At 37.7% G+C, this 21,915-nt stretch overlaps 1 protein-coding gene across 1 annotated transcript in view; it reads right to left on the minus strand.

The window, feature by feature from the left end:
- The window catches only part of LOC103743405 (basic salivary proline-rich protein 2-like), a 33,023-nt gene extending 11,735 nt beyond the window's left edge, over positions 1 to 21,288 (minus strand). The window contains 1 exon segment of the mRNA XM_017800791.2: positions 21,060 to 21,288. Within this exon segment, the coding sequence (XP_017656280.2) occupies positions 21,060 to 21,288 (229 nt within the window).
- Between the last annotated feature and the right edge of the window lie 627 nt (positions 21,289 to 21,915).

Consider the following 21,915-nt stretch of genomic DNA (forward strand, 5'->3'; position numbering starts at 1 on the left):
TCCTATCTGAATGGGATTAGATGAACTCTTAAAGTGGTTTCGATCTTTATTTCTCTAATTACTGAGGATGTTGAGGATTTTTAAGGTGATTTTTTTTATATGTTTTTTCTTTGTTTGAGGATTCTCTGTTCAAGTCCTTAGACCATCTTTTTATTGGGTAGTTTATTTTCTTGTTTCTTTATTTTTTGAGTCCTTTGTATATTATGGATATTAATAGTCTGTCAGATGTGTAGCAGGTGAAGATTTTCTGCCACTCGGTGAGTTTCCTTCTCACTTCCTTGGTTATTTCTTTTCCTATATAGAAGTTTTTTTTTTTTTTTTTTTTTTTTTTGTCTTTTTTTAGACAGGGTCTCCTTGTAGCCCCAGCTGTCCTACAGAAGCTTTTTAATTTAATGAAGTCCCACTTTTGATTTTTGAACCTAACACCTGAGCAACAGATGTTGGATTTAGAAAGCCCTTTCCCACATCTATATCTTGTAGGGTACTGCCTATGGATTTTTCTAGCAGTTTCAGAGTTTCAGGTTTAATATTGAGGTCTTTGATACATTTGGAGTTGATTCCTGTGCTGGGTGAAAGCTAAGGTTCTAATTTCATTCTTCTACAGGTGAAGATCCAGTTTCCCCAGTACCATTTGTTGAAGATTCTTTCTTTTCTCCATTGAGTGTTCTTGGTACCTTTGTTACATATCATGTGACTGAAATTACTTGCAATCATATTTGGGTATTCTATTTTTTCCCATTGTCCCTGTGTCTGATTTTGTGCCAGGCCCATGCTATTTAATGACTATAGTTCTGTAATAAATATTTTGAGATCTGATATGGTGATTCCCCTGATCCTCAGCATTGCTCATTTTGCCTAAGATTGATTTTGCTATCCAGGGTCTTTTGTGATTCTGTATGAATTTTAGGATGATTTATTGTTTCTAGTTCTGTGAAGAACTTCCTGGGCATGTTAATTGGAATTAGATTGAATCATTAGATTGCTTATGGTAGGATTGTCATTTTCAGAGTATTAATTCTACCAATCCATGAACATGGTAGGTCCTTCTATCTCCTGGTACCTTCCTCTAACTCTTTCTTTAAATATTTAGAATTGCATTATAGAGATCTTTAATTGGTTGGTCTTTGGTTGGGTTTTTCCTAGACATTTTAATTAATTATTTTTATTTTTTATTGAACTTTTGTACATTTTATACAACAGTTCTTAATCAAATTTAGGCCTAGACCGGTTCCCCTATCCACCACCACCACCACCACCACTGGACTCATACATTCTGCCAAACATGTTATGTCCTGTCAAGCATTTGAACCCAGATGTCCTTCAGTGCAAATTCATACACTGGAGTCTAGTCAGCCTATGTAGAGATCGTTGATAAAGCATACTCTCCCTCACCCAGTAGTAATTCATCTCCAATAGTTCCCAGAGCATCCACCACCCATTTCCCTTGCTCCACTCTGGGCCCTTGTCTTATTGAGTTGGCAGGAGTCTGTGCTTGATGCCACCATTACCACAAGCTCCCATGTGCAATGTTTCAGGACAATTTTAATTTTTTTGAGTCTATTGTGAATCAGAGGATGAGGGTTTTCATGAATGCTTTTCCCATTACTTGTTATTGGTATATTTTTAAAGGCTACTGATTTTTGTAAGTTGATTTTGTAACCTGCCACATTACTGAAAGTATTGATCATTGCTAGCAGTTTTCTGGTGGAATTTTTGGGATCTATAATCTATCATGCTGTCTGCAAATGCTGAAAATTTGACCACTTCTTTTCTAATTAGTATTCCTTTAATTTCCTTCTCTTGTCTTAATGCTCTTGAAAGAGTTTCAAGAACTATGTTGAAAAAGAGTGGATATTGTAGACAGTCTTATCTTGTTCCTGAGTTTTAATGGAAATGCTTCTAGTTTTTCTCCATTAAGAATGATGTCTGTGAGTTTGTTGTATATAACTTTAATTTTGTTTAGTCATGTTCCCTCCAGTTCAATTCCCTCTAGTGTTTTTAACATTAATGCATATTGGACTCTTTCGAAGGCCTTTTCTGCATCTACTGAGATGACTATGTGATTTTTGTCTTTAAATCCATTTATATGATTTGTTGCACATTGACTTACAAATATTGAACCATCGTTGCATCTCTGGAATACAATTGACTTGATCATGGTGGATGATCTTTTCGATGTTTTTCTGCCTGTGGTTTGTGAGTATTTTGTTTATAATCTTTGTGTCTATGTTCATTGATGATATAGGCCTACAGTTTTCTTAACTTGTCTCTTTCCCTAGTTTTTGTATTAGAGTGATACTGGCATAATGGAAGGAATTTAGGAGTTCTCCCTTTGTTTCTATTTTTTTGAATAACTTAATGAGTATTGGTTTTAGATCTTCTTTGAGTGTCTGGTAGAATTCTGCTGTGAATCCATCCAGGCACTGGCTTTCCTTTTAGTCAGGAGGTTTTGTATTTCTGTTTCAATTTCCTTATTTGTTATGGGTGTATTTAAGCTGTTGATCTCTTCTTGGTTTAAATTTGGTGGTTTCCATGAATTTACAAACTCATCCATTTCTTTTAGGTTTTGAAATTTAACAGGATTTAAGTTTTTAAAGTATTCCCTTATAATGTTCTGGATTTCTTGGGTGTCTGTTGTGATGGTTCCTCTTTCATCTCTGATTTCATTACTTTTTATTTCTGCTTTCTTTGGTTAACTGGGCCAAGGGACTTTCTTGTTTAACTTTTCAAAGAACCACTTCTTAAATTCATTTATTCACTGTATTGGGTTTTTTTGTTTCTGTTTCATTAATTTTTGCTTGTTTTTATTATTTATTATCATATACTAGGTTTGGGTTTGTTTTGTTTTTGACTTTTGAAATTCTTCAGTTGTATTATTCAGTTATTTATATGTGCTCTTTCTGTTTTTATAATGTAGGAACTTAGAGCTATAAACTTCCATCTTAGGACCATTTCTAAAATATTCCAGAAGATTTTTGTTATATTATCCTTTTCTTTTAGTTCCTGGAATACATTTCTTTCTGAATTCTTCCTTGATGCATTCATCATTCAGGCATGTAGAGACGCAAGTCTGTCTTGCTTATCCGGGAATATTGCTTCCATGACAGCGATACTGAATTGGCAACACAGTTACGACTCTAGGACTTGTGCTTTCCTTCATAACAAGCTGATTTTTTCTCTAATAGCAAGCTTATATATCAAAGAGGGGCTAATGAGTAAGTACAGGGTCCAGGGTGCATGTAAAGTTCAATTTAGACAAAGATAAAGGGTGCTCATACTACATGTCACATAAATTGATCATTCCTTACTTTGGGCAGAGGGTCATTTGTTAAGACCAGGGAATGTGTCAGAGCTTATTAACGAAGATGTCTTAATTTTAATCACACACATACTTGGTGTTATTGATTAGGTTGTTTTTCACCTCTAGATCAAGGAAGTCAAGATGATTTTCTTAGAGCAAAGAGACTGTAAACTTTGAACCTGGATAGTTGCCTTCTGTTAGTCGTTTCAGTGTTTCACATGACAGGACTCTCAGACACTGTTTTCAGAGCTTTGCCCCTTTTAGCAGAGGCTGCACCCTGCTTAAAACTTCAGGCCCATCTTGCCCTGAGTCCAGCCACCTTGGACTCCAACACAGGAGTGTGTTGTTTAATCTCTATGAGTTTGTGTCATTATTAGACCTTCTTTTGCAGTTGATGATAAGCCTTATTGTATTATGGTATGACAGAATGCATGGAATTATTTCAATTTTTTTGTTTTTGTTGAGGTTTGCTGTGTCCCAGCATATGGTCAATTTTAAATAATCTTGCATGGGCTGCTGAGTAGTAAGTTTACTGTTTAGTCATTGGATCCAATCTTCTGTAGATGTCTCTTAGGTCCATTTGATATAAGATTTCATTTAATTCAGATGTCTCTTTGTGTATTCTTTGTCCAGCTAACATGTCTTTTGGAGATATCGAGGTATTAAAGTCACCTACTATTACTGAGTTGGGGTTAATCTGTGTTTTTACTCTAGTAGTAGTGTTTTTATGAAATTTGGCACATTGGAGTTTGGTGCATGTATGTTCATAAAAGCAACATTGTCTTTGTTAATTATTCCTTTGATTAGAAAAAAATGACCTCTTTATCTCTTCTGACTAGTTTTAATTTGAAGTCTATTTTGTCAGATGTTAAAATTGCAACACTTGCTTGCTTCTTAGTACCATTTGCTTATATTTTTCCATCCTTTCACCAGAAGGTAATAGCTATCCTTGAAGTTGAAGGTAAGATGAGTTGTTTCTCAATCCATTCCCATAGCATGTATCTTTTTGACTGGGGAGTGGAGGTCATTGATATTTAAAGTTATTTTTGAAAGATGTATATTGGTTACTGACATTTTATTTACATTCTTGGTCCTACTTTGTGTTTCCATAATTATACCTTCCTTTGTTTTCTTTCTTTAACCTCGGGTATAGTCATTCCTATCTTTGATCTTTTGTATTGCTTGGAGTATTCAATGTAGGGCAAGATTTGTGGCCATGAATTCTTTCAGCCTATTTGCATCATGGAAATTTTTCTGTTGTACTTCAACTATGATAGATAGTTTTGTTGGGTAAAGTATTCTTGGGACATCCATGGCCATTTCTAACTGGGAATACTTTGATCCAGGCTCTTATGACTTTCATAGTCTGTATTGAATAGTCAGCTATAAATTTGATGGGTTTTCCTTTACAAGTAACTTGTTTCTCTGTACTAGCTTTCAGCACTATGTCTTTGTTCTGTAAATTTAGTGTTTTTACTATGATGTATTGTTTGGAGTTTCTGTTCTGGTCCCGTTTAATTGGTGTTCGATGTGTTTCCTGAATCTGAATAGGTATGTCTTTCCTTAAATTGGAGAAGTTTTCTTCTATAATCCTGTTGAAGATTTGATGAACGCCGTTGGCCTGAGATTCTTCTCTTTTGTGTATGCCTATGATGTGTAGATATGGTCTTTTCATGGTGTGCTACATTTTCTGCATATTCCATTCCTGATTGTTGGGTTTTTTAAATTTTTTTTATAATGTTTCTTATAAGAGTCCAGTTCCTCAATTTTGTCATTAAGTCTTGATATTCTGTTTTTTATTTCATTCATTCTGCTCATGAGGCTTTCTCCTATATTTCAAAATGAATTATTAATTTTTCAACTGAATTTTCCTTTCAGCTTTGAGTTTTTCAATATTTTTATCACTTTTGTGAAACACTTATCACATCCTAACCTGTTTCTGTATTTCATTCACTTGCCTGTTTGTATTTTCTTGAGCTTCTATCACAAAAATTTATATCTATCCTCTCTGAGTTCTTGAGTTATTTGTGTGTTCTTTAAGTTCTTTGATCATGCTTATGACTGTTCTTTTAAATTCTGTGTCGTGGGGGTTCCTCTGTGTGATTCTCATTGTAGTACAGGTCTCTAGGAGTGGTGGGTTTTCTTGGGGACATATTCTCTTTTTAATATTATTTTTATTATTGAATTACCATTTGGGCATATGGATGACTTCTTTGCTTCTGTGAATGATAGAGTATTGTATTCTCACTTGGTTTAGTTGACATGACCTCACACCCCACACTAGGATGCCTTATATCTCTGACTTTTCTTTAGGACTTTGGCCAAGCTGTAGTATGGGGTCGCTCCCTCTCCTTGTGGGTCGTTGGCCACTGGTCCATGAGGACAAAGGGAGCAGGAGTGACGAGCGGGGTCAGGACGGCCAGTGAGCACTGACGGAAGAAAGCCCTTCCGGGGAGGCAGTTTCAACAATGCAAACAGCTCTAGATTCAGTGAAACAGCTCCGTTTATTCAGTGGGAGAACTAGGGAAAATATAGTGTGGAGGCAGTAGCCAATGCCTCAGCTGATAGGTGCTCATAGTATGCTTTATTTACATGTGGCAGTGGGCTCCTATGGCTACCTGGAAATGCCTAATTATCATATAGAAAAAACCTGGGGGTAGTTTTCACTCCAGGTAACTATGCCAAAGGTCATGTTCCAAATAAGGTCAGGCATCCGTGCTTGGTGGTACTTTCCAGGTAAGTCAGGAAGAGAGCAGGAGGCCCCCTGCTGAGAAGGGGAGTCCTTCCATATGGTCCCGAGCCCCTTAGAGCTATCCGGACATGGAGGACTACAACCCTAACAACAGCGTTCCCCAACACTGTAGGAAGTTGTCAATTAGAAATGATACAGCATGTATTTTGGACAATATTGTTGAAATAATCATTTCAAATCATTAGGTCAAATATTCATTAAGCTGTCCTTTGTTCCTTGCAACCATGACTCTGATGTGGTTGGTTATTGTTATGGGTGATTTTGTTTCTATGCATGTGCATATTTGCCAGCATTCTTTGAATCATCTGGACTAAAAATGTTCAGTATCTCTGTTATCATGTAGAGAACTCTAGCAATCATGCTGTAGTGTGCCTAGGTCAAACATTAGCTGAATGTTTTGTTCAAGTTTCACATGACTTCGAGGATTCATAGAAAATAGGACAAATAAGACTGACAGCCTGCTCGGTGAATGTTTGTCATTAATTCCTAATATCTGGATTTCAATAGTGAAACTACGGCATCACAGAATTAGAAACTAAAAAAAAAATCTGTTTTTCCTCTTGTTCTTACATTTTAGGAAAATAAAAATAGGTACAGGAAGCTCATGTAGTGTGAGATCAGAACATTTTGAGCATGTGGTTCCTACAGGCACCCCAGAATGTCATGCTTCTCAGAGCCTGTCCTTACTTCTACTTCTACCTTTAAAAAATTAATAATGAGGAATTGGAGAGTTGACTCAGTAGTTAAGAGGAATGGCTGCTCTTGCTGAAAACCAGCTTTGAATTCCCAGCACCAACATGGTAGTCAACAACCAGCTTACATAACTCTAGTTCCAGAGTTTCCTATGACCTGATCTGATCTCTGGGGCATTTCAAGACACAGGTGACCTTACACACAAGCAGGCCATACTCTCATATAAGTAAAATGAAAATAATAAAAAGATGATTTAAAAAATTAATAATAAGATTACCTTTATTTCTTCTTGGAATTATTCTAAACTACTGATGTGGACAGCTGCTTAAGAGCAGAAATTGAAAGGTAATCTGATTGCACCTTCAACTTTTCCATTGTTTGGTTTATTGTTCTGACGTATAAATATCATTTATGCTACATTGTCTCTGACCTTCAGCACAGTGAATTTGAAATTTGTCTGCCACTTTCTAACTCACTTCACCCCTACTACTTCCTGACCTGTGTGTTGTTTCATGTCCTCCACCAGTCATCCTCATGCTTATCATAATATATCAGCCTTTTGCATCTCCCAAGACTTGATTGGTTTATGTTGCATGTCAGTGCTTACCTTATGCTTTTGCTTGTTTCTGACGTGGCCTCAGAACTGACCCAAGTTCACCTCAAACTTTTCTTCTCCACCTCAGATTCCAAGCGGTAGGATCCAGATGTCAGACACCAAGCAAGGCTCCATTCCATTTATTAACATTGCTTCATTTTTCATTTCAATATTTGGTAACAAGATATTGTGTTTACAACAGTTCTTCATTTGATTCCAGGATTGCTAGTACTCTCTGGTCCTGCTTTTTTTTTCTTTCTCTTTTTTGTAAGTGTTCCCTGATTATTCTTTTCATGGAAGATGTAAACTACTAAGTGATAACCCTTTTCACATAGGGTTTGCAGAATTGCTCAGGTTTTGTGTAGGGCTAGTGGCCATTTGAAGAGAATTTGGATGCAGATAAAGCAGGGAGGGGCCTATGACTGAGATGCTAAGTTGTCCCCTCATCCACTGTGGACCACTGGATCCTGTGCTATGCATGCTAGTCCTTTAAAAACAGGTGTGGAGACTACCCAAGGAAACTCTCCTAGACAATGGCCTGATACAGATTATAGAAAACTTGTTAGGTCACCAGGTGAATGGCGTTTTCTTAGGTGAAAATAGATACATTTGATATATTATGAATGGGGCTATAGTAGCATCTGGTAATTTTTATCTGGGTATTAGAAAATCAAAGAACATCTCCCAAGACTCGTGTGGGTTAATGAAGGCAGAGAGTAGTTTATTTTTTCTGGTGTGGCCTTCCACTTACTGCCCTGCTAATTTCCTAGTGTCTACAGATTCTACATGGGAAGGACCCTGGAGATGAGTGGTCCTAAGACTTGGATTCACTGAGAAAGCTGTGTTGATTTGTTCATGTGTGGGCAGCTACAGAACTGGAAGTTCTGGTGGAAGTCAGTCTTGTCTTTTGCTTTGTGGGTCCTGGAACGGAGCAGCCAAATTCTGCCAACTATCACGCAGCTTGAGCCCTTTTCTTGACCTTCTTCAGTGTCAGCAATGTGTGAAAGAAATTATTGTGGTTTGAAAGAAAAATATCACCTGTGAACTCACCAGATATAATATAAACAGGTTATGGAGGAGCTGACAGGGGACTCTGTCAGTTATTAATATTTAATAAGGGGCCCAGGTGTGGTGGTGCATGTCTTTAATCTCAGTACTCCAGAGGCAGTGGCAGGTGTATACCTCTTTGCGATCAAGACCAGCCTGATCTACACAGTGAGTTCCAGGTTAGCTGGGGCTATGGGGAGACCTTGTCTCAAAAAAAGGAAAAGAAAAGTTATGGTGTGTTTGAAGAATAATCAGCATGCTGTAAGCTCTTAGGGATTTGTATTTTGTTAAGTTGTTGAAGCTGTCAAGGAATTGAACTTACATGTGATACAGCTGTAATCATAGCACAGAGATACTTGTATATCCCTATTTTACTACTATATTATTGATACCATGGGGATTCCATTTTTAGATTTTCTGGAAACTTAATATGGATTTTCATAAAGGCTGTTCCAGTTTTCATTCCACAATGACTTTAAAGATTTCCTTTTTGTCCATATCCTCACCAACATCTATGGTTCTTTGCCTATTTCATGATAGCTGTTCTAAAGATGTCACAGGGAATCCTCTTTTACTTTGCATTTGCATTTCTATGAGGGTTAAGAAGGTGGCCACTTCAAATATTTATTAGTCATTTGTAATTTTTCTTTGATGAATGTCATGTTCTCATTTATTGGTCATATACTTTTCATCTTAGGTTTAGGTTTTGGAGATCTTTTTACATGGTGGATAATAGTCTTTTGTCTGATGAGCAGGTGGTAAATAGTTCTTTCCCATTCTGTAGGCATTTACCCTGTTGATTGTTTCCTGTGCTGTGAAATATATATTTAATTTCGTGTAATCAGATTTGTCAGTTTGGGAGGTTTATTTCCCAAGGTGTTAGCATTCTTTTAGAATGTCCTTTGCATGTGCATCTTGATATGTTTTCCCCATATTTTCTTCTAGAATTTTCAGGGTTTCTGGTCTTACATTACAGTATTTAGCAATTTTAGGGGTCTTTTAGAGACTGTGTCTTTCTCTAGCCCCAGCTAGCCTGGAATTCACTACGTAGATCAGGCTGGTCTGGATCTCAGAGCTATGCCTGTCTCTGACTCCCTAGTTCTGGAATTAATGGCATGCACTACCTGGACCACTCAGCCTTATGATATTTACTCAATTTTGAAATGATTTCTGTTCAGGGTAGGAGACAGTGGTCTGTTTTCATTTTTTACATACGGATATCCAATATTCTCAGCATGATTTGTTAAAGATACTATGTTTTCTATAAGGCATGTTTTTCTGGCTCCTTTGTCAATAAGTAAGTTGCACTGTTTGCATGGGTTCTTTTCTATGTGCTGTGCTTAATTCCATTGGTTCAAATATTTGCATTTGTGCTAATACCATGCTGTTTTTCTTATTATACTCCATAGTATAATTTGAAAAGGTGTATTGTGCTATTCCCAACATTGTTTTTTTCCACTTCCATTTAAGTACAATTGTATTAAAAACAGACAACTCCTGTGCCATTTGGTTCCATTCACTTTTATATAACCACGTCAGTCAAAGTATTCATAATGTAGTTGTCTGATGAATCTAGACAGTTTGTTTTGCTTGTTTCCTAAACACCATAATATATAATCTATTTATATTGTATTGCTATTAAAAGAAATCTAGAAATAAGTATGTGAAAAAGCATGCATTCAATATCTATACCTAACTTTCATTTCACCCAAGAGACTTGGGCATCCCGAACATCTTAAACACTGGGCCTGGAACCAATCTCATAAGCACAGAAGGTGAGCAGTTCATTGCCCTATGTACATTTTGGATCCTACCAAACTGTCAGATTGGTAATATTAACCAGAAAATAAACCCACAAGTCAATACAAAAAGTAAAATACATTGCATCTGGCATGATTTCCATCTCTACATTTCATGTTTCCTTTTTGCTATGTCAATTTTTTATTGTTATTTTCTTACTAGCTGCAAACATGAATTTTGGCCCTCTTACAAATATGTATGCAACTGAAAAATTCAGTAATTATTCCCATATTTCTGTACTCTTTCTATTCCTGCAAAATGAGTTAACAAGATGGAATTCTCATAGACAATTTTGGACCTTTTCAAAATGGGGAGTGGCTTACTTATCGCTCGTGTGTTTCTATTATTTTCTGATTTTATTTACATTGCTTTCCCCTATTCACAAATCTCTTCTCATCAATTCACCAGCCTTCAACATTTTATCCTTTTCTTTTTCACTGCATTTGGAATGTGAGGCATTTTGGTATAGTTCTCATTAGATTTCCTTTCGTAGTTGGATAGTCTGAAACTTTTTGTCTCCTCAAAATCCCTGAGTTCAATCTCAACCCTAATACAAGGTCACATGGAAGAGTATATCTCAAGTTAGAGTATGTCATACCAGTGAGGACCTTGGGCTGACATAATGCCCTAATAACAAGTTATATAGAGTTGTCTCTGCTCTCTTCATGTGTGAGAAATGACAAAAATCCATCTTGCTTTCCAACTTTCAGGTGTTTGAACTACAAAAAAATAAATGTTTTCAATGCAATCCACCTGGCCTTTATTATCCAGTTACAAAAATGCAAACTGGTAGAGAGCTTGGAGTTTGCACACTTTAGCAGATATGTGTCTTTTGACAAACTTGAAATTTGTCTGTCTTCATATAAATGTTTTCAATGCAATCCACCTGGCCTTTGTTATCCAGTTACAAAAATGCAAACTGGTAGAGAGCTTGGAGTTTGAGCACTTTAGCAGATATGTGTCTTTTGACAAACTTGAAATTTGTCTGTCTTCATTTCTCATGACTCTTTATCATGCCTACCCTAATCCACTCACCTTGTAAACTGCAGGTTACACAATATCAATGGTCCTAAGGTATCTCTCAAAATTTTTGAGCAGAGACAATTCATGTATTACAACACTGTCAGTCTTACTCAGGCTTTCTGTCTTGCTGACTTTTCTGTTAAATTAGCCAAGAAAGTCAATGTAGTAATAAGTTCCCTGAATCTCTTAAAGATGATGGTAGAGGTTTCAGACTCCCTATCAGCTTTTATAGTCACTGCTCTTTTAATCTGTCTCTCAATGTCAACCTCGTTCATGATCACTGACTCCTCATGAGGAAATCCTTTGACACATATATTTATCATAAGAATTGGCTTATGTTTAGACTATTTGGACATGTATTTGTCATGTTAAAGATATTCCTTGTTCCTGAGACCTATTGACTTTTATCTCTATATTTCTGTATACCTAGATTATTTCTAAGAATTTTGTTCTGTGTTAGATTTTTAAAACTTATTTCGACTTCTCTGCTTAAGCACCTTCTTCTTTAATTCTTACAGAATGCACCATTTATAAGGAGCCAGTACATTCACTATTTCTCTCATCTTTTAGGCTCCATTCTAATGGGATCGACACATGGAGCATCGCTGCTGGTGCAAGACTTTCTGTGGGATTCTTTGTTGCTAATCCTCTACCTCCTCACTGGATCTGTTTAATGCTATCCATGTCTCATCTGTGGTTAGCAGAATACTTAAGTAGCTTGAATATCTTTCTGGGGAGCTAGTGGGTATCATAAATTGTGTGCAGATCACACTTGTATAGGGAGTTAAAATCTTCTAATCTAGCAAATATGAAGAAGTGGAGATTAGATTATGTTTGTATACCATCATTTTTTCCTCACAATGCTCTGTTCAATACACATATCCCAGGAAGGGAAGTGTTTCCAGTCTTTCTCTGCCAACTGACATTATTAATATGTTAATCTTGATGTAAATTTCTATAGTCCCTATGCCCCCCGCCACAGGCTCATGAGCATATTTGTCATTTATGAGTTATTTTCCTTTCTCTTTATCTTGAAAATCCTTGGGATTTCAAATCCCTTTTCCTTCTGTGTCATTCACAGCATCATTTACAGAAACACATTGCTTTCATGCAAAATAAACACTATTCTTATTTAATTAGGGAGCAGGGTTAGCAAGTCCTTGGTCTATTTGTTGAGCTTATTTGGAAACCACTATGGTAATGGGATTCTAAAGAACTGAGAGACTAGCGGTGAGAGAGAGCAGGCCTTATGAACTCTACATAGGCTGACTAGACTCCAGTGGATGAATTTGCAATGAAGAACACTTAGGTACAAATACTTGAGTGGATAGGACTTAGTATGTGTGGCAGAATACATGAGGTTCAGTTGGCAGGCATGGATGATGGAGGGGGCTAAATTTGATTAAGAACTGTTGTATGAAATGTACAAAAACTCAATGAAATAATTAAAAAAGAAAGAGTGCTGTGGTAGATTCCAAGGTAAGGAGTCGGAGCCACCCATATATAGTTATGATCTGTGTGCTTTCCCATATTCTCTAGAATGCCTTCAAGCTAAGTTAGGAATCATTGATATGCTTGACACGGTATGTTCATTTTTAGGAAATTTTATAGAAGGTTATAAACATATTCATGTAATTCACATACCTGTAGAATCCAGGAGACTATAATGGGGCTATTGATGGAGAGAACAAAGAAAGATATTAAGGATGGGGTGACAATTCGACACAAGTGATATGAAGGGAAATGGGGAATAAGGCTTAAATTGGGAGGGGGATTGGAGAGTAGGGCAGGAAAAAGGGTTGGGGAGGGATAATTAATACTAACAATGCTTGAAAGAGCCATATGGTACACACACACACACACACACACACACACAAATGAGTTTAATTGGAGCTACCCTGCATGGGGATATGGTTCTCTCAGGATTCACAGGTTGCCAAATAAAGTTCCAAAGCCAGGTGAAGGATATTTCCTCTCAAGTTGATGTTGTTTGGAGTATCTCTGGAACACTTGTGACCAACAAATTGATCTACTGAAACACTATGGTAAAAACCTACTGCTGACGACAGCACTGACCTTGGTCATAGAACATAGGATTCAAGTTGGCCTTGATCAGAAAGCCTCTTCCCTGCTGGCTAGCTTTCATAGTATCAGAAGTTTTATTTTTGTTGTTGTTGTTGCTTTTTTGATTTTTAAAGTTGCATTATATATATATATATATATATATATATATATATTTGCATTATTCATCTTTACAAGATATATTTTAAGTGAACTTTTGTGCATTCTGTACTATCCATCAAAATCAAATTTAGACCTGTCTCCTATCTGTCCCCTAGTTTTCAATATACTCTAATATAGTAATATAATATTAATATGTATATAGTTAATACATAGTCATATAAAAAGGGGGTTTAATTTGTGCTCCCAAATGCCCTTCAGTGTGGGTCTGTCCATTGGAACCTGGTTAATCTACCTACCAAGTTGCAATCTTGAAAGATACTGAATCTTCCCCTCCCAGCAGCCGTAAGTGGCCAATAGTTCCTCAAGTTGGGCTGGGATTTCTTACTCACTTCCCTATGTCCATGCTAGGATTTTGTTTGGCTTGAGCTTACAGGGTACTTTGTGCAGGCTGTCACCATTGCTGTGAGTTCGTATGAGTAACTGACCAGCTGTCTGGAAAACTTTATTTCCTTGTGATCATCTACCTCCTCTGGCACTTACAATGTTTTCTCCCTCTTTTGAACAAAGGTAACAAAGGGAGGACCATGTGGCATGTAAATCTTAAGACAATCCTTTTATCCAATGTGGACACTGGATGTGTGCTATGCATGTGATTATCAGTTACACTTTTTGAATTGAGGTATAGAATATTACGGAAAACTTATCAAACAATGGGTTTTGCAATAGTTAATGTGAAAAAATAGTCACTAAGTTGATAGCTTTTCCTGAAGTAATCGTAAATACATTCTGAAGGAATATTAGCAGTCAGAGTTGTTCTCTGTATATGTACACATTCAAAACAATTCTCACAGGACTCAAGGGGTTTTTGAAAGACATAGAGCAGTTTCTATGTCCATATACATTCCTCTGTATGTTAGCATGATACTGTCTTGTGCTGTATCATAGATGGGAGGAAGGAAGCTGGAAGTGGGTGATCCTGACTAGGTTGATTAATGTAGACATACATTTGAGAAAAGGTCACGGTTGAAATGTAAGGGTATGTGTTCACATGTGGGCAAAACAAAAGGGACAGTTGGTGGAAGTCAGTCTTGTCCTTGGCGTAGGAGGTCCTGGAACAGAACATCAGATTGGGCAAAAGATACAAACTTAACCTTTCCTTGTCCTTCTCTGGTGTCAGCAATCAGTGAAAGACATTATTGTCTTATGAAAGAAAAATGTCTCTAAAACTGGAGTCACAATCTAAACAAGTAATGAAGGAAAAGGGAGACTGTCGGTTACTTAGGGTGGGTTAAGCAATGAGCAGCATTCAACAGACTCTTTAGTTTGCAGAAGCCATTAAGCAATCCCAATGCCTGACCATGGACTTCACAGTTAATATTCCCATGGAATACATGAGTTTCTCATTATACTACGAGCTTATCCTACATTATTTTCCACAATATTTAGAACATAACAGAACAAACCAGAGATGAAATCAATAGCAAAAGTGTTTTTTCACATAGATTCTGATGGTCAAAGTTGAAGATTGATGTGACCTCAGATACATTTTCTTTTTTAAAAAATATTTTATTATTTTTATTTTATGTATACGAGTGTATTGCCTGTACGTGTATAAGTACATTCGTGTCGTGCAGTGCCCATGGAAGTCATAAGAGGGCGTCGTATCCCCTGGAACCAGAGTTACTGACTGTTGTTAGTCACCATGTGGGTGCTGGGAATAGAACCAGGGTCCTCTGCAAGAGCAGTCAATTCTCTTAATCGCTGAGTCATCTCTCCAGCTCCACATTTTCTTCAGAAGCCCTTTTTCTTGGATTTTAAAGAGTGGCCCCCTTCATATGCCCTCGCTTGCCTTGTCTGTACACACATTCCCCATGCCATGTTTGTATCTCAATGTCTTCTCCTTGAGGACACCAGATAGATTCCATTAGATTCTGGCAAAGTAGCTTTCTTTCATTTAAAAAGCTTCTAAAAACCCAGTTTTCCTTCTGCAAACACAACTGTTTTCTGAGATAACAGAGTTAAGAATTCTACAGAAAAATCAAGCTATTTGCAGAAAAACAGAGCTCCTAATTCCTCACAGTGCTCTGTTTGCAATGACAGACCTTACCTCAACTATTCAACCCACGAGAGCCAGTTCTGTGTTCTCAGTCTCTGTAACATTGCCTGCACATTTTATGATTCCTTTTTTCTTTACAACTGTATGCTATACCATTGTGTATGAATCCCACATCATCTTATTCATGCATCTGTGGATAGACATCAAGGTTGAATTCATTTCCTAACTCTTACGAATAAAACAGCAATACACGTGGATGTGGAAGTATCCCTGTGGTGGGATACCATGTTTTGAGTGTATTCCCAGGAGTGGTAAAGCTGCTTCATAAGACACTTTTCCTTCTATTTTTTTTGAGACACCTCCAGATTGAAATGACAGCACTGGTTTCACACTCCCACCACCAGTGTATGGGCCCCTGTGCCCAGTTATCTAAATATTTTCTCCCAGTCTGTGGACTGTCTATTTGCTTGCTTCATGTTTCCTTTTGCTCAACAGAAACCTTCTAGTTTCATGAGATCTCATTTGTCAACGGTTGGTCTTATTTCCTGTGCTACCAGAGTTTTATTTAGAAAGGTCTTATGTGTGCACATAGGTTGAATAGACTCTATACTCTTCCTCTAGCAGTTTCACTGAATCAGTTCTTATGTTTAGGTACCTAATGAATTTGAAGTTGAGTGTTGTGCAGGGTGAGATATAGATCTAGCTTCATTTTTTTTTTACATGTTGAAATTTAGTTTGCCAGGAACCATATGTTGAAGATGCTCTTTCTCTGATGGAGGTTTTTAGCATCTTCATCTAAAGTCAAGGAACCACAGTTTAGAGGACTTACATCTGGGTCCTCATGACCAAGTTGGCTTCAAGTTGAGGAATGTTTCTACATAACTAAACTAGTAAATGTATTTCAGCACTTAAACTGTAAAAGCAGAAATCACATGATTATCTCAACAGACACAGAAAAAGTCTCTCACTAAATTTTACATTCCTTCCTGACAAAGGTCATTCAGAGACTAGGGATGGAGACAGCAAACCACAGTATAATAAAGGCTATATAAGTATCTAGTCCTTTAGTTTTCTGTCAAACTTAAAAATCTGCTAGTTCTTAATATAAGTACAAACTTCAAAATCTTTTTTTATTTTATTTTATTATTTTTTATTTTATATGTATGAGTGTATTGCCTGCATGTACATAGGTGCACCCAGGTGCAATGTACAAGGTCAGAAGGTGTCAGATCCCCTGGAACTAGAGTTACAAACTGTTCTTAGCTGTCATGTGGGTGCTGGGAATCGAACCCAGGTCCTCTGTAAGAGCATTCAGTGCTCTTAACCACTGAGCCATCTCTGCAGTCCCCAAACTTCCAAGTCTTAATGTTCAGAGTTTTTCTTAAAATATTGTTTATAATTATTATAATTTGATTCATAGTATGATTGTATTCAATTCCTCTTTCTTATCTTCTTTGTGGTGGCATTATTGTCTCCTGCAGCCCCCAGCTGTGCTTATCTTTCTCTTCACCCTAAGGAAGGATTTCTTCATATAACTTCCTTAGTGATGGTTTAGGGGTCCTGCATTCATTCAGCTTTTTAATATGTAAAGTTCATTTTATCCTTCAATTAAGATAGGTAGTTTGGGTGGATATCGAAATCTTTATGGATAATTACTGTCTTTCAGGACAAAATGAAGAATCATGTGCCAATTGAACTGATTCCATTGGCGAATTTAGACATTGTGTTTTAGTGGGAAGGGTCTATTGGAGTTGGGTATATTACTTTAAATTGTTGACGCCCCCTAATTGCATCCCTTGCAGCAAGTACCTCTCCTTCACCATGGGTTTCCTAATTGATATTTGCAGCAGTTCCCAGTAACAAGCATCTGTTAAATACTTAAGTGTGATAACTTCCCTTTGTGTTGATGTGTGTGATATCAGACTCAATCTCATTTTGGATTCTGAAGAGCAGTTTGTGGCCATCAGTGGGGCAGTCACGGGATGTGAGTGGATTATCACGGAACTGAAAAAAGACCAGGGGACTCGTGTGGTTTCCTGAGTTTTATTTCTTCATACACACGAGTGCCAAAAGCACGGGCAACTCTGCTTATATGCTCATACTCAGTAGAGCTACAGCTGAGTGTTTATAGAACAGAGAATAATGATAAAGAGGAGAGAGTACAGTTTAGTAAAATATAATGAGCAGGACACCATAAAATGCCTTGAGAGATCAAAGTGTCTCCTGAGAAACTAGGGGAGTACAGGCATTCTGCAGATAACTCCCCAGCAAGCATCTTTGCATAAACTTTCTCATGAGCGGGATTTGGGTCATTTTCCTTCCATGACCAACCAGAAAGGAAATGAGAATGGCAAATTGAGCCCTTTGCATCTTTCTAAGCTCAAACAGTGTTTTCTTAGCTGAACCTATTCTTGAAAAGAAGGCAAAGTGTAGCACTAGGATGCAAAAATGTATCCAGGTCTTACATCGCTTTCAGAAAATACTGAGTGATGAATGGAGGTTACTTTAATAAGTCTGTGTCATGGATTTCCTTTTTCTGTTCTCAAAGGAGATGTTCTGTACTGTACATAAATTTCATTGGAGGAAGGTTGGTGTCTAGCTGTCATAATGCTAGATGATAATATGTAAACAGTCAAGGAAGAAAAACAATGCTCCAACCTAGCCCTAAACCCTAATAATCATAATGACCAGCACTGCAAACTTTCTATATAGGTGCAGTTAATGGCACTGCTATCTGGGGGAAATCAACAGCTATCTAATTGGACTTAAAGCCCTCTCAGTGGGACTGAACTCCTGGGTAGCAGTATAAACTCAGCCAAATATACATGGCAGGAGAGGACATAGATACTAGAGAAAACCCTATCGCTTTCATAACTCTTTTAGATCCCTTTCATAACTCTCAATAGATGCTCAGCAAGAGGTGAGGCCTTCTGTGCTACTCCTTGACTCATTCTGGAATCTTTTGTTATGTATATTTTATTGATTTTTGTGCATTTCATACAATAAATCTTAACTATATTTAGACTCCCCTACTCTTTCCATTATCAGACTTAATAGTTTCAGTCCTGAGACTGATTGCACCTTTGTAACCTAAAAGATCATTTCAATATTAGACAACAGGCCTTCGAGTTTAGGTCTACTTCTTTTTGTGAACTTTATGTGTCTTTGTGGTTTACTTTTGGGGCATGAAAAGCTGGTTCGTCTAAGCTTCTGGTTCTCTCTCTTGATTTTATATTGGAATGGCCAGATTGATTTTGTCTTCAGGAGTTCCCACAGAGGCCCAATTCAGATGAGGGTCACATGATTTCAGGCTTTCTCCTAAGGTCTGGATCCCTCCAGGACAGATTTTGGCCTCAGGAATTTGGGGGCTGGACTGGCCTGGGAGCCTGGCCCAGAAAAGACGCTGGTCTAGGGCAGCTGGTGGCCATGCCACCCAGAGATGCAAAAGCAGATGGGGCGGGAAGAGGCCCCCAAGGAGTCCTGGGGACTGCACTGAGGAGCTGGGTTGGTCTGGATGAAAGGATCAGGAAGAGGAAAGGTCAGCTCCCAAGTCTCAGAAAGAGGATGGCAGATGGTGCAGGCCCAGGGAAGCAGAGGGAGTTGAGGGCAGGGCCAGGTCCAGAAGCAGTGCTCCTGGGGCCCAGAGAAGGGACTAAGTTGGTTTGGATGAAAGGGGTCAGGAAGCAGTATTGGTTGCCCAGGTGTCTGGGGCCCCAAGACCACAGACACAATGTAGGACAGGGTATTATCTGATGCTGGCTTAGTTTGAACACCCTGTTCCTTTAGAAAGTCACACATCATGCAGCATGGTCTCTGGAGGCTGAGGTCTAGCATAGATCTCTGGTTCAGCTGTGCATGATAATTCTTCAGTTTGCATCATAGGTGAGCAAATGGATGATGATTCTGATGCAGGGACATCACATATTGAATATCTAGTGATTAATTTGTTACAAATCATTCAACATTACTCAAAACTTGCTATTTTTACATATTTATTTCTTTTATACTACCGATCTACAAAATAGCTGAATCATAGCCCAGAGAATACATTACAAAGGTTTACGCTAAAATCATGTGTGAATCACTTAAAATTCCTAAATGTATAAAAATACATGAAAATGCACTGGGGTTCTTTAAAGTATGTCCTGCCAGGAATTCAATTAGAGGAACACCTGAGAAAATTAAAGAGAAGGAGACCTGTGTGTGCTCGGGAGCAGAACAGAAACATCCAGCATAAATTATTTTTGAAAATGTTAAGGATTTCTCACCCAGCATGACCATTTCACACAATTAAATAGTTCTTCTTTTCCTAAGATTGCAAAATAACACATAAATATGGAGAACTTTAAGGCTTCCATTTGTCTATAAGATCCAAATATATAATAATCATTTTGAGATATTATTTTTATTTTAAATGTGGCATCTATATGTGTGTCTCTGTGAAACATGTGTGCATACAGGTGGAGGACAGAAGAAGGCATTTCATGAAGAGAGTTTTGGATAGGCTACAGAGGCAGTTATAGTTGGTTGTAAGTCACCTGATGAAGGCGGTGGAACCAGAACTCAGGTCCTCCTGAATTCGGTACACTAGTACATGTTCTGGACTACTGCACATCGTTCTAGTCTCCCAAGTATGGAAAATTCAAATGACTGAAAAGGCGGTCAAATGCTGAGTGACATAGTGTCTCTAACATATCCTTTTCTATTTGCAATATTGCCCACATCTGAGGAAGAATGTGAGCTGGCACGATTTAAATGCCCAGAAAACGTTTTCTGAAGGAACAGGGACTTTACACAAATCAACTGGAAATAGAGCAGGTGAGTTCTATCTATAAGAAAAAAAAAAAACAAGCCTGTGTCTCTACATGTACACCAGTCATGAGTGTCCTGAAATACTGGTCATAAAAGGGATTATGAAAAACTGTTGTTTTCAATGTGTAATCCACAGTGACAGGGTATAGAAAAACACCTGTTTACAAGGATATTACAGGTTTTCCATCATTCCTGAGTTTTTGATGATCACTAAGTCTCCTATGCTGTTTCCTGATATTTTCATCACGTTTTCGACAACTTCCTCCACTTCTCTATTACAGCATCTGTGGACAGAACACTAAAGAGAAGTGATAATAACAGGAATATCTAACACAATCTCTGGCTTATGAATAAAGGGAAAGGCAACATTTCTTGGAACAACCCATGAAGCTATCCTCAATGAATGTGTTCTGTTCTTGGGGCAACACACAGGAATCAGGCTGAGAATATTATTAGTATATGGGAGACAGTTACAATAACATTGCACCAGTGCCATTACTTTCTGAAGGTTCTGATCTTCTCATTCACTGTCTGAAACAAAGAATTGATTATGACATGAGATTTATAACATTCTGTGATGATATCTTAGTATCTTAGCCATCTGAAAATGTTAGAACTAAGGCCTTTGCTAGGGACAGAATCAAAGTCATATTGGCTTTAGAATTCTACATTACTGTGGCAATTAAAGCCATGAAGTCACTCCCTTAGGAAGATGACCACGATCCCCATGTTTCAATAATGACATGGGAATCATGCATTTATTACCTTTTCATTGCAGTGGACCATGATGACTAACCGTGAGAAAAGGTCCACAGGTCATTTAAGCGTAGATTGAAATTATACTTTTTTTTGCTTGGGTGGTCCTTGGGGTAGGCCTTGCTGGTTTCCAGGCTGAGGAGGGTGATTCTGCTGCTGGCCTCCTTGTGGAGACAGGCCTTGTGGCTTTCCAGGATGAGGAGGTTGTTGATTGTCTCCTTGTGGTGGTGGTCTCTCCTGTGAAATTTAATCTTCACCATCATCTCCATCCTCAGCAGAGGGACTTGGAGGGGACCCTCCAGGAGGGGGCCCCTGGGGCTGCTGGCCAGGACTCTGGACTTGTTGCTGAGCCTCTGTATGGGCATACATTAGAATAGATGAGGTTACATAGTATCCTTCTCCCTTAACCTGACCTTCAACTGAGAAACTTCTTCACACCCAATTATGTTTCAAGAGAAAAAAAATCTTAACTCATTCACACTGTATATGAATGTATGAACTTTATTATAATTTTGATATAAAGAGAAGGATTTGTCTTTAAATTTGAGCCTAAAATACGCCTTTTGGTTGCTTAAAGTGCCAAGAGGATGTTTGCAAAAAGACAAGAAAGTGATTTAATGGGATTTCTGATGCCAGTATTTTAACACTGTTATGACTATTATTAATGACAAGAAAGCCTGACTTTGAAGCTTGATCATGTTCTTCCTGTTTCTGGACCCAGATGGAACACTTAAGACATAAAATAAAGTGGAAAAAATCCACACAGAATTCACCTTAAGCATCTGCAATTGTACATCAACTTTACATAAAGTTAGATCAAAGAACAGAAAGAATGGGAGCGTTGCACACTTCTGTGTAGTTCTTTTACATTCTACAGCTCTAACGAGAATGACGGG

Source organism: Nannospalax galili, unplaced genomic scaffold, assembly GCF_000622305.1.
Source record: "Nannospalax galili isolate Female #2095 unplaced genomic scaffold, S.galili_v1.0 scaffold1910, whole genome shotgun sequence".
In the NCBI taxonomy this organism is placed as follows: domain Eukaryota; kingdom Metazoa; phylum Chordata; class Mammalia; order Rodentia; family Spalacidae; genus Nannospalax; species Nannospalax galili.